Source organism: Grus americana, chromosome 9 (genome assembly GCF_028858705.1).
Source record: "Grus americana isolate bGruAme1 chromosome 9, bGruAme1.mat, whole genome shotgun sequence".
NCBI lineage: Eukaryota > Metazoa > Chordata > Aves > Gruiformes > Gruidae > Grus > Grus americana.
The window spans coordinates 6045341-6057291 of NC_072860.1; the positions used below are offsets into that span (position 1 = coordinate 6045341).

Here is an 11951-nt window from a genome sequence, read left to right on the forward strand (position 1 = left end):
CCCGCTGGGGGATGCATCAGCCCCTTTCACGCCCAGGCTCTGGCTCGCGCCCGGCCGGCCGTGCCCGCGGCCAGCAGCGAGGGGCATGGATGGACTCGAGCACGCTCTCGAGCCGACGCACAGAACCCCCCGCACAGACATTTTCTAAGCCTTTGACCACGCAGATGGCGGATGGTTGGGGGTTTCGGGGTGGGGTTTTTTTGGAGGTGACCGACGTGCCCCAGCGCTTCGAGGCTGCAGCGGGAGCTGCCACGCTGCAGACGGGGCACGGCCCCCCGCCCCCCCGGGCCCTGCCAGCCTCCGCGCTGCTGCCCAGGCCGTGACAAGCCCCGGGGAGCGAAGGGAGAGCCGAGCCGGGCCGGGCGGCGCAGCCGTGCCCGCCCCGGGCCGGGCCAACAATGCCGGCAGAGGCCGGCGGGCAGCGCGGCGGCCGACGGCAACCACAGGCTCGGCGGCGCGCGCCCCCCTTCCCCCGCCCCGGCGCAGACAAAGCGCCCGCCTTCCATTGGCCCGTTCGGCCAACGCTCCGGCGGCTGCCCGCGCGGCGCGGCCAATGGGCTCATTGACATGCAAATCAGAGGGTATAAGTAGAGCGGCGCGGGGCGGGGAGCCGAGCCGCCGGAGGGGAGCGAAGCGAAGCCGAGCGGGTCCGCCGGGCCGCGCCATGGCGCCCTCCTTCCGGCCCGGCAAGGGCCGCCCGCCGCGGGGGGACGAGGACTGCGCGGAGCCCAGGGCCGACAGGAAGGTGAGCCACAGGGGCGCCGCCGCGGCGGGCGGGGCCGGGCCGGGCGGACGGCGGGCTGACGGCGCTGTTGTCCCCGCAGACGAGGAAGCCGCTGGTGGAAAAGAAGCGCCGGGCGCGGATCAACGAGAGCCTGCAGGAGCTGCGGCTGCTGCTGGCCGACAGCGAGGTGAGGCGGCGGGGCGGGGGCCGGGCCGATGCTGGGCGGCGGGGCCCGGGGCCGTGCTGACGGCCGCGGCGCCCCGGTTCAGTTTCAGGCGAAGCTGGAGAACGCGGAGGTGCTGGAGCTGACGGTGCGGCGGGTGCAGGCCGTGCTGGAGCGCCGCTCCCTCGGTGAGTGCCGGCGGGGCGGTGGCGGCGGGGGGCCGGCCCGGCCCGCGCCTCACCCCGCTCCCCTCTCTGTCTCCCGCGGCGCAGAGGGCGGGCGGCTGCACCGCGAAGCCAGCGAGCGCTTCGCCGCCGGCTACATCCAGTGCATGCACGAGGTGCACACCTTCGTCTCCAGCTGCCCCGGCATCGACGCCACCACGGCCGCCGAGCTGCTCAACCATCTGCTGGAGTCCATGCCCCTCAACGAGGGCAGCTTCCCGGACTTGATCGCGGACGTTTTGGCAGATCCGTCCCTCGGCCCCTGGCCCGGCGGCGAGGCGTTGTCCCCAGCGGCCGAGGCCTCCCTGGGCCTCACTCTCCCTGCCTCAGCACCCTCGCCCTCCCCCAGCGAAGAGACCTGCTCCGACTCGGACGAGGCGGAGGCCGAGCCGGGCCAGACCTCCACTGACGGACTGGACGTGTCCCAGACGCAGGGCCTGCCTTCGCCTAGCTTACCCAAATCGATGTGGAGACCCTGGTAACAGAGGAGCACGCGGGAGTCAACGCAGACCTACCTATAGCAGGGAGAGCAGCCGGCCCCACGCTCCTCCAAGCGGCACAGGGGACCGCCAGCATGCGTGCAGCTGGCATCGCTGCGTTCCGGGAATGCATCAATGGCACTCTTAAGCTGTCACGCCCTGACAGGCTAATAGCTAAACATGTTAACATTTCATCCCTGTGTATGTGCGTGTGTGTGTGTGTGGCATTTTGTAACTTTAGGGGTTGTTTTTATGAGAGGTTGGGGAGGGGATGGGGGGAAGGAGGGAGTTCGCTTGTAGTAGCAAAGCTCTTTGGTGGACACACAGCAGTTATTTTATAACCCTGTCTCTTTCTCTTGGCCCTTATAAGTGGCCCAAACATCACTACCTTTTTCTCTTTAAGAAAAAGCCCTTGTGCTTTTTAAATCATGGCAGTTAACTCCATGAGAAGCTCAGATAAGCCTGCATGCGCGGTTTTAAGTGTTCTAGCGATAGCAAAGATCCCTGAAAGGGGTTGGTGTGGTTAGCATCTCTACTCGGTAGCAGTCTAGCATCTCGCCTTCAGTGAAGGAAGAGAAAACTAGAAACCTGTTTGAATTAGACGAACATTAAAAGATATTGGTGGCAGGGTGCCTTTTAGAAATGAGTGTCTTTATGCACATTTTGCTTTTAGCACATTTGAGTTTATTGAGACTTTATGTATATTAGGGTGTCAAATGTTTTTTTTATTTTTAATCTTTAATAAATACTGAATTCACAACTGATTGCACGTGTTAGAGTGTGATGCACTTCTAATTGGTTTAAAAATTAAAAATACAGTTCCCTGTTCAGAAAAGCATCTATCTGTTGTGGAAACAATGCTGGTAATTAAGCACTTACTTGTACTAAGCATTGTTTAGCTCAAGTATTGGCATTCAACTATTTCTTCTATTTAATACTAGAAGACACTTAATTTCTTGCAGCAGGCAAGGTCATACTGGTGATCTTAGGCCACAGATTTCTGGGTTAGACTAGCTGGATGCCAGTCTCAAACCTATGCTACTCGATCTCCCATCTGAAGGTGTTGCTCATACAGCTCCAGTCCTGACTTCAGAAGTACCAGGCAAATCCTGTCCTGGAGCATGACTTCACAGGGGGGGTGAGTTTGGTTTAGTTGTTTGGAGTGGTTTGTTTGGGGGTTGTTTGGGGTTTTTTGGGGTTGGTTTTTTTTTTTTCCCTCTCTTGAATGCAAAGTTGAAGAGTATGCAATGGATTTAGAAACTATTCTTTAAAAAAAAAAAAGTTTCTAGGGGGCTGGGGGGGAACCTCAGCATTATTGTACATGAGGTTTGACACCTCCCCTGTTCCTACTTTTGAGAGATGCCAGGTTATTTATGCTGTGATAATACCTTTCAGAGAGCTGCCATTGTAAAGAGAAAAACAAAACAACAATTGTAAAGTTGCTTAATACATGGAAGTTCCCAAACATAGAACAAGCAAGAAAGGAAACAACCTAACTACCAAGGGACTAGACATGTAACTTTCTTTTGTTAACAACCTTATGAAATAATAAAAATGGAAACTAAGATACTGGTAAGACCTCTCCTTTGTACTTTTCTTTAAGTTACCTGGGGTGGATGTTCTTATTCAAAGATGTCCAGATTTGAGTGTGTGTTCTTATCCCTTTGAACTCAGAGGGGAGAAGGGCAAAAACCAGCTCAGCAGAGGAAGGTGAGAGCTTCTGTAGTGACCTTTCTGCTTTAGGGAGGGAAGTTAGTGTTTTGAAGTGTAAATGAAGGAGAAGCCTGGGGAACACTTGCACTAAAAGTAACACCCTACACACAAGATGACCTCTCGGACTGAGCCTGCACCTCTCTAGCACCAGCACAAGGCCAGATTTATTTCTCATAAAGCTACTTCCCCTAGGTATCACAGTTGATACTTCACTCTCCACTTCTGCTTAATTAGCCTAGATAACAATACCTTGCACAGTCACCAAGGGTAGCTCACACTACACGTCGCAGTAGGTTACCCTGCCGTGCTAAGACAGAGCCCCTTGCTTTTAACATCTAGAACACGCCTCATGTTTGTAAGGCCCTCTCAAGAGAGAGGTAAAGCCACAGCATGTTTCCTTAACATGACAACGGCAGCCACAGCCCAGCCCGCGGCTCACTGCAGCACACACACAGACACACAGAGCAGCACTGGGCTGCAGACGCTTACCTGAGCTAGCTGTCTTCAGGTGTGACATCCAGGGCTATTCCTGGGCTGGCATGGCCGCTTCAGCCCCTCTGCTGCTGCGGGAACACCGGAGGCAGCTTGGCTCGGCTTCATTTCCATGAGATGAAAGACCCCAGGGTTAGGGCTCTTCTGTAACGCTCCTGTGAAAACAAGTGCAAATCCTGACACTTCAGTGACAGAAACACAGCCAAGAGTCAACATAAAAGTGCCACCTTTGGTTCAGCAGTGGATTTGGGGGTCTAGTAACAAAGTCCTCCCTGTTAAGCAGCACTGCAGATGTGCTACTTAACTTTTCCTGTATTGGCCCTAGAGAATCAGAGCTGAAGCTGGCCTTGCCCATTTACCTGCTCCCTTTCCCATTCCTGTGTACGTTGCTGCAAGTGCTTCCCACGCCCGGGGTAACCCTCGTGGGTTGGTGGGCCCACACAGCTCCCTGCACATCTGCCATCACAGGGCTGGAGACGGGGGCACGTCCCATCCCCGCTGCTGCAGAAGAAATCGTGCAGAGGGGCTGAGAGCTCCCTGGCCACGGCCGCCCGGCCAGCTGCTCTCCCGAAACTGGGGACAGGAAGAGCCACAGCAGAGGGGTAACAGGTCTTTCCACTGTGCACTTCAGTCCTGTATTAGCTGAAAAGAAAAAGCCAGGTGAAACCAGTCCTATTAGGAATTTTTTAAAAAGTGGCAAAAGCATTTTAGAAATGTGTTAGCAATAAGGCCTTTTTTTTTTCCCCTCCTTTTAAATCCACAAATTAGGTTCACAGAAAGTTTACATCCTCTGATTAGGTGTTGCTGGATTTCTCCATTTGCATTTCTGTACCTTACTGCAAAGGTGTCAAATCTGACACTTCCCTGACAAAGGCAGGAAGAGGTGAGCATTTTGGGGGTGGGACTGGGGAAGGGGGCGGAGGGGGAGGGGGAGGAAGGTTTCCAGCAGCTCTGATGCAAAACCGGTGAAGCCTTTTCAAGTCCTTCTTTATAGAAACTGCCTTTATTCTTTTCCATTCCAAAGTAATACAAACAATCTCATCTGACAACGCACCGCCTTGTAAAAGGAGAGAGGAGCAGCACACTAAGAGGAGGACTCTCGTTTGATATGCAGTTGCAGAATAATAGAAAGAAGGGCTCATTTTCCTGTCTCTTTGCATGTCAGTCACTCACACCTGTTACAGGGGAAAATTGCTCCTTGTTAGACCAGGTCAGCTGGGAGGCCTTACAGTTCAAATCTTCTCCTAACCTCTTGGCAACACGTACCAGGTCTTTTGTCCGAGCTCTCTGGCCAGGATGCAAGATCAAGCCTTCACGTTCTCCAAATCAACTTACATCTTCCTTTATTTCCCACTAGCACATACCATGTAGCTCTCTGCAAATTTTTCCCCTCCAAATAAATAAATCTTTCAGTCTGTATTCCAATTAAAAATTAACACAGAAAAATAAAAACTCAGTTCAGCCCTCAGCAGTAGGGTATAGTGGAGGCATGTGGATATCATGACAGGGAAAGTCCTGCTAAGTAGATAGTTCATTCCTATCTATAACACAGAAAACCTACATTTTTACCATCCAAGATTGTGTTATTAGCAGAATTGTATTGAAACCAATCACAAAAAAGGAGGATTTATTTCTATAAGAAATGTGCTGGGATGACTGTTGGTTAATCCTGGCATCCAGAACCTTGCCACACTACGGTAAACTCTCTGCAGATAAAATCCCCAAAGAGCCACCCAGTCTTGACATCTCCAGCTGCTGGAGCCCATTTTTAGGATTTCCCAATTTGCGGCCCCATCTCCAAGCATCAGCTATGTGCAGACACACGCACACAGAAGCGGGTCTCCAACCCTAACTACTCCTCTGCCCTGCAGGGACATGGCTGCAGACACGTGGGGTTTACAGATCTGGTGTTCAGCTTTTGGAACACAACGAGACTTTTGCCCAAGCAGCTCTTCCTTCCCTCCGCTGATGAAAACAACTGGGCCAAACAGCCTGTCCCCTGCCGAGTTTGGCCCAGCAGCCATGGCTTGGGCCGTGCTCACTTGGATCATGGAAACACACAAGCCAGTATGGATGGGACCTGGGAGGAGACCATCTTCTTGCTCCACAGATGGGCCCAATGGTTTGAGCAAGGTCATGCAGGAAGCACATGGTAAACTCAAGGATCAAACCAGTTCACCAATCTGGCTGGCTTAACCAGAAGCCTATCCTTCCTTTGCTTCTTAAGGCATACTTTCATTTTCTTGCATGAGATCCCTGGTTCCAAGCTGCATTTATACTCTTTCTTACAGAGATTTCCCAAGCCCATAGTTAGCTAAACGGATAGTGTCATGAAATTGTGCACTTTAAGTCGCTCGGGCTTCTGCATGAGCTGAGCTAAAGAAAAAGAAAAGGAGAAAAAATAGTCTCTCCCCTTCCATGGGATTTTTAGCTCCTTATACAACATAAGCATTTCATTATTGTTTTCAGCAAGTGCAACTCATTGCACTGCATTTTAAGAAGGTTAAATAAAAATCAAAGCTGGTACGGAAAACATTCAAACATGAAAATACACCTTACAGCAAGAGCCTTTAAGCTTAATTTAGTTAAACAAGATGATGATTCAGGGTGATTTGATTAGTTATACTGCATATGTTATATTACATATGTTATACTGCTCACTTCCTCAGCTGGTAAGTCATGGGTTCAAAAAGTCTTTTAATGCAATAAAGTAGAGCCTTAAATGCCAAGAGCTAGATAGTGAGTCCCAGCTGTTTGAAATGAGAAGGAAAAAGATTGAAATTAAACACTGGAAGAAGCCATGAATTTCCTTTCTCTTAATGTCATCAGGCCAAGTGAGACAGACTCTCTTTCCAGAAGCAAATACAAATTGCTTTGGTTACAAACAAAAACAACACAGCAAAGCAATAACATGCAAGCAATTATATTAGCTGATGCCTTCTGGCCTTAGATTTCTTAAGTATAAAATTACCTCAATTTGCGGGGTTTTTTTTTAGTTTTCACATTGATCTCAGGCTAACATATAGGTTGAAAGCACGGTGAGTAGTTTTTCTTTGCATCTGGGAAAGTGTGCAGACCTAGGGCATCTTCAAACATACATTTGCAGATAGCTTCAGGAATTGTCTAGATTCAGCCTCCCCCAGCTGAACTCCGCAAAGATCCTGGACCATTTAAGTACAAAGTAAAACAGCCTAATTTGAAATCACCACCAAAAGGCACACTTTAAAAGTATCCTTGAAATCACGTGCCCATTGAGGGGAAAGGGAAATTACCGGGCATCGCATGGAACCTGCGCATCCGCTCAGCTACACGTTTCAAAATGGGTTTCAGCTTCTGGTGGCCCGCTGTGGAAGACGCACTGTGTTTTGGGGTGTGGACCGTTCATGACCAACAGGCACACTAACAAAACCATAGAATTTCATTCTCCCTAAACTGACTTTACCAGAACTAACCTGTGCTAAGCAACGTACGATAAAACCCCTTCTACTGTCACCATGCAACAGCCTTTGCTGTGGTGTTCCACAGACTGGGGGGGTGGAGGGAAAATGACACAAGACACACACAGAAGAGACATCGACTCCATTATCAGCCCCATCAAACTTTTCCACCAACTCAGAGAGGTTGTTCACAGCACCCATAAGCCTCAAAGGCCCGAATCACACAAGTTTCTAGCAAATTTGCATCCTTTGGGCCTGCAAATGCTGGTCGGTGTATACGACCAGCCTTCATAAAACAAGTGTGTCTTCGTTACTCACAGCTGACCCCCAACACAGGTGGTATCCGCCTACACATTGCCCCCTTCCAAAACAACATACACGGATTCCTTTGCCGCTCAGCAGACCCTCAGCAGATGCCTGCAGAGTACCAGGAGTCCAAGACTATGTACACACACATCTGAGCCTGGTTCAGGTTCTTCCTGTTCTTCACATGAGTGGATGAACCAGTCAGAAAACAAGTGTAATTGAATCCCTTCATCCAGGCAGAGGGAGTGCACAGCTTCTTACCAAAATCTAGGAGCAAATCTCTACTACTGAGTAGCTGCTACTCTCACAGCAGCCGCAAGCCTCCCACTCATTAACCCCTCCACTGAACCAGCAGTTTCTTAATAAGACAACACAAGATCCCAGAGAAGTCCATGACAGCAACCTACAAGCAAGCAATGATGTGCTCGTGGGAGCTTTGGGATGCCCAGGATGTCCTCTAGTTCCTGGAAAGCTGTAGATGAAGTGACACATAATTTGGAAAGCTCCTGAATGTACTTGGTCTCAAAAAGAAGGTTATAAGACCCAAACGGCACAATTACCCCTACGTCATGTCTTACGTGCCCTGTTCGTATGCGCAGAAGCAGCTGCCCAGAACAGCACTGTCATACAGCCAACAGGGACAACCAAGCCAACCAACAGGTCTATGCAGCTGCTTTTCCACTGCGGTGTGTTAGCAGCAGCACTTGGCTGCTTAGCAGTGACCACGCTGGCCGTCGCAGAGCACAGTCAGTCAGGGTGACTCAGGAACAGCGGGACTGACTGCACTTTCAATTGCTGCAGGAAGCAGGAAAGATGATTCACATCCTTTCAGCCAACGCTGAACCAGAGTGTCGTTCCAAGGCTTGAAAACTCCAGTGACAAAGCGAGTCTTCAAAATACAATGCAAAACCTCAAGATCCTGATGCTCTGTGCTTACTTAGGAGTCTGTTCCCACCCCGTTCCTTCCCAGAAGCACCACTCCTCTATTTGTGAAGTTATAATCTACTCCCTGAACCCCTTAAAAAAAAAAAACCAACAACCAACCAAAACCAAACCACACAAAAAACCACCAATGAGATTCCTATCTCTCAGCTTTTTGCTAGAAGGTCTATTGGCTGCTTTTCCAGGGAGGACAAGTAGTAACATCTATCTGCTTGCTTTAAGACCTTGGGATTTATTTATTTATTTAAGTTTAAAGATGCAACAACAATATTATTATCCTGATGTGCCAGCTGTTATAACAACAACCAATAATATTTTGCTCTTGTGTAGTTCTAGCAAGGCTTCACAAAGAAGGGAGAAGTATTATCTCAGGGTTTTTTGAGGGAGAAAGAGGAGATAAAGAAAATTTGCCAACAACTTGCCTGTCTTTTGTGGGTTTATACAGTTACACAACCCTCCTCAAAATTTATGTTCTGAAGTCTCCTATGAATAAAATATGAGGCTCAGGTACTGGGTAAAACATTAAGGTTTTGCATAAATAGCAAGTGTTGATGTAGCTAGGGTGAATGACAGATGCACATGCTCTCTCTTTTTGCATTATTTGGTCACTCACACAGGTTTTCTAAGTCCCATGCAACGCTGAGCAGTTCAGAGACAAGGTCTCCTTGGCCAGCCCAGCAACGACCACTCTGACTCAGCCACACACACGCATGTAAAATTAATAGATGTAAATTACATAGGCCAGATGGGAAACGAAATATGCAGACAAACATGATCAGTGTCATGTAAAATAAATAGATCAGGAAAAGAAGAAAAAAGTGACATGCATTCAAGCATTGTTTGGTTTGGTTGTGGGTTTTTTGTTCTTCCCCCTTTGCTCCTAAATAACATGCTTCCAAGCATACTGCCTGTCTGCTTTAGGGAAATGGCAATACCAAGGGAATTCTCCAGTATTACCTCCCTCCTTGAATACGTTAGACGCCACGCCAAGTACTTTTAAATCTTGTATACACAAACAGGTGAACTCTTTAGTCTTGCAATCTGTTATAGTTACTTTTACAATACAGCATATGCAGACAGTCACCACACAGTCATTCAACACATTGAATCACCTGTAACAAACAGGTCCTTGCCACAAGGAAACAGTGATGGTTGGCCAAGCAAGAAGGGATTTAGCTGTGGATCCCAGTTTGTTTCACCACTTCTGGGAAAGTCTATCAGTTTGTGGGGAAGTCTCCAATTAAGTGTATTGCCTTCACCTTTCCTTCATTTCTTGTTGATGAGAAACCAAAACAAAACTGTTCCTCAGAATACATTTCCCCTAGAAATGTCACAGAATCCTACAATGTAATGGGGAGGATTTGACTCTCTAGCCCAAATTAGAAGATTTTGACATCCGGTCCTTACTGTTGCTGAAAGGCATCAGCGTTCAGCCTTGCTCCATTCCCTGTTAGAATCCCATCAGTGGGCAGAGAAACCAGGCTGCTGGAAAACAGCGGGGGAGCCTACCTGGTGCCACTGTTTTGTTTTCCGCAGTGCTTGTAACCATGGCATCTGAGCAGCAAGAAATAAAAAAAAAAATGCACCTTCAGAAGCGGAAGGCTTCCACTTCCCCTGTCCTTCCCCTGAAACAAAAAGAGTATCATTTTTACTTGTTTTGTACTTACTGGTTTTGTTTTTAGAGAACATTTAATATTAAGAAGCTGTTTAAGAATAAGCTTATTTTACACATTGCTCTGAATAAAAACATAGATGGGTTCAAATGGCCCAATTACTTATTTGAGTTTTGGTTTTCAAAGATACCAAAATCTGAAGTGTCTGGACACATAATTTTGTCTTGACTCAGTTTCTAAAAGTTACATTAGAGTTCAGATCTGTACCAAGACACTGACAATTCAGGAACATAGCCAGCAGACAACCCAGGTGAGCACAGCCCTTCGTGGGGCTGGGCTCCGCAGCTGTAGCTTCTTTTGCCAAAAGCTCTAAACATCACTTTTCTTTCTCCTCCTCAATTTTTTTTCTTCTTTTTGTCTAGACACAGGACAATTCCAACCTTCCCTGTTTTGAGAACTTTCTGATTTGTTATGGAGACAGCTCATGGAGGCACACAGATTTAACCCTGTGCCTGCCTTTTCCATCTGTATTTTAACAGCTCCCCTTCTCGATTCAGCTTAACTGTTAAAGGTCCAAATAGCCACATGACTCCGGAGACATTCGTCTTCATCTCATTCTCAAATTCTCTCTCCGACAAGGAACCGCTACATCTCGCCCAGAGAAAAATAAAATTCTGTTTTGCTGTTGATAAAACTATTTTTAAAGAGGTAGTGTTAAACGATTTCAAAGAAGAGGCAGTGCCCTTTGGAACTGTGTTATTATTCTCTTCCTCCAATTCTTTCACCGAAGTCACAAACCAGAGTGCAACAACCCAAATGTTTCCAGAGCAGCAAACTGTCACCTTCTATATATAGCCCAGGTGTCAGAGTCAAACCTTGTCTTATCTAGGAGGCTTAGAGGTATGGCCGCACACAATGCTTGGAAGGCTGTGGATACATTTAATTACAGCAATTTACTCACAGTAAGTTTTAGCAATCAGCTTCAAGTCACTACCGTGTGTATTCATAATGTCTGCGAAGTTTGGGGCAGGCTGTTATCATCCATACTACCGGGAACAGTCCTGCAGAACAAATAATACAGATTTTTCACTCTCTCTCACCTTCCTCTCAACTGAAAAAACAAATTTTATATCTGAAAATTTGAAAAGACTTCTTTGGAAATGCTTGAATAAACAAGTTAGACTATATAAATCAACTAGGTGACAAATACCATCTCCGTTTATAGACACTTCTTAAAACAAGTTAGATCGTACTGCTGCGCTTCCTGGACCTAACTTACTGCCAGCTCATTCAGACACATGGGGGATTTACATTACGGTAGCCAAGATATCCCAACCAACTGCATTACTTCAGTTTGTCCCCTCGGAAGGCACTATGGGCAGCGTCGCCGTTCAACAACTTCCTGAGCATTTGGACCCTTTGATCCTGTCAAATACGTTATGTTCAAAAAGACTCTACCTGTAAAGCCACTGTTGTCAGCATAATGAGTAAAAGTTAACACCATAAACTTCACAGGCCTATGAACACTAAATTAGGTGACAAAAGCAGTCATATATCACTTCATCAAGCTAATTCTGTCAGTAAGTGAAATCTGTAAAACCGTTTACAGTATGCAGTCAGGTTCAATCATTCTGCTGTGACACTGATTCAAGACTATAACTGGTTTACTCAGATTAGGATACAGACACCTTTATTTTGCTAATCTGTTAGCTAACAGACTATCAGGCAAACTTTTTTAAAAAAAAAAATCCAAACAGATTTCCCTCAAAAATCCAAACCAGAAACCACTGAAAATTCTATTTAAATTTAAGACTTAATCATCACCTCATAATGGCAGAGTATATACAAGGAAAAGCGC

General features: G+C 47.6%; 1 protein-coding gene across 2 annotated transcripts; it reads left to right on the forward strand.

Moving 5' to 3' along the window:
- The first annotated feature begins 615 nt into the window (after positions 1-615).
- LOC129210257 (transcription cofactor HES-6-like) lies at positions 616-3163 on the forward strand. Of its 2 annotated transcripts, XM_054836015.1 has the most exons (4): positions 616-745; positions 825-911; positions 994-1075; positions 1160-3163. In XM_054836015.1, exons 1-4 carry the CDS (start codon positions 665-667, stop codon positions 1591-1593), a joined length of 684 nt encoding a protein of 227 aa, XP_054691990.1. In that variant the 5' UTR covers positions 616-664; the 3' UTR covers positions 1594-3163. The 2 variants fall into 2 exon arrangements, with proteins under 2 accessions (XP_054691990.1, XP_054691988.1); XM_054836013.1 differs by having other exon boundaries at positions 994-3163.
- Positions 3164-11951: the final 8788 nt, after the last annotated feature.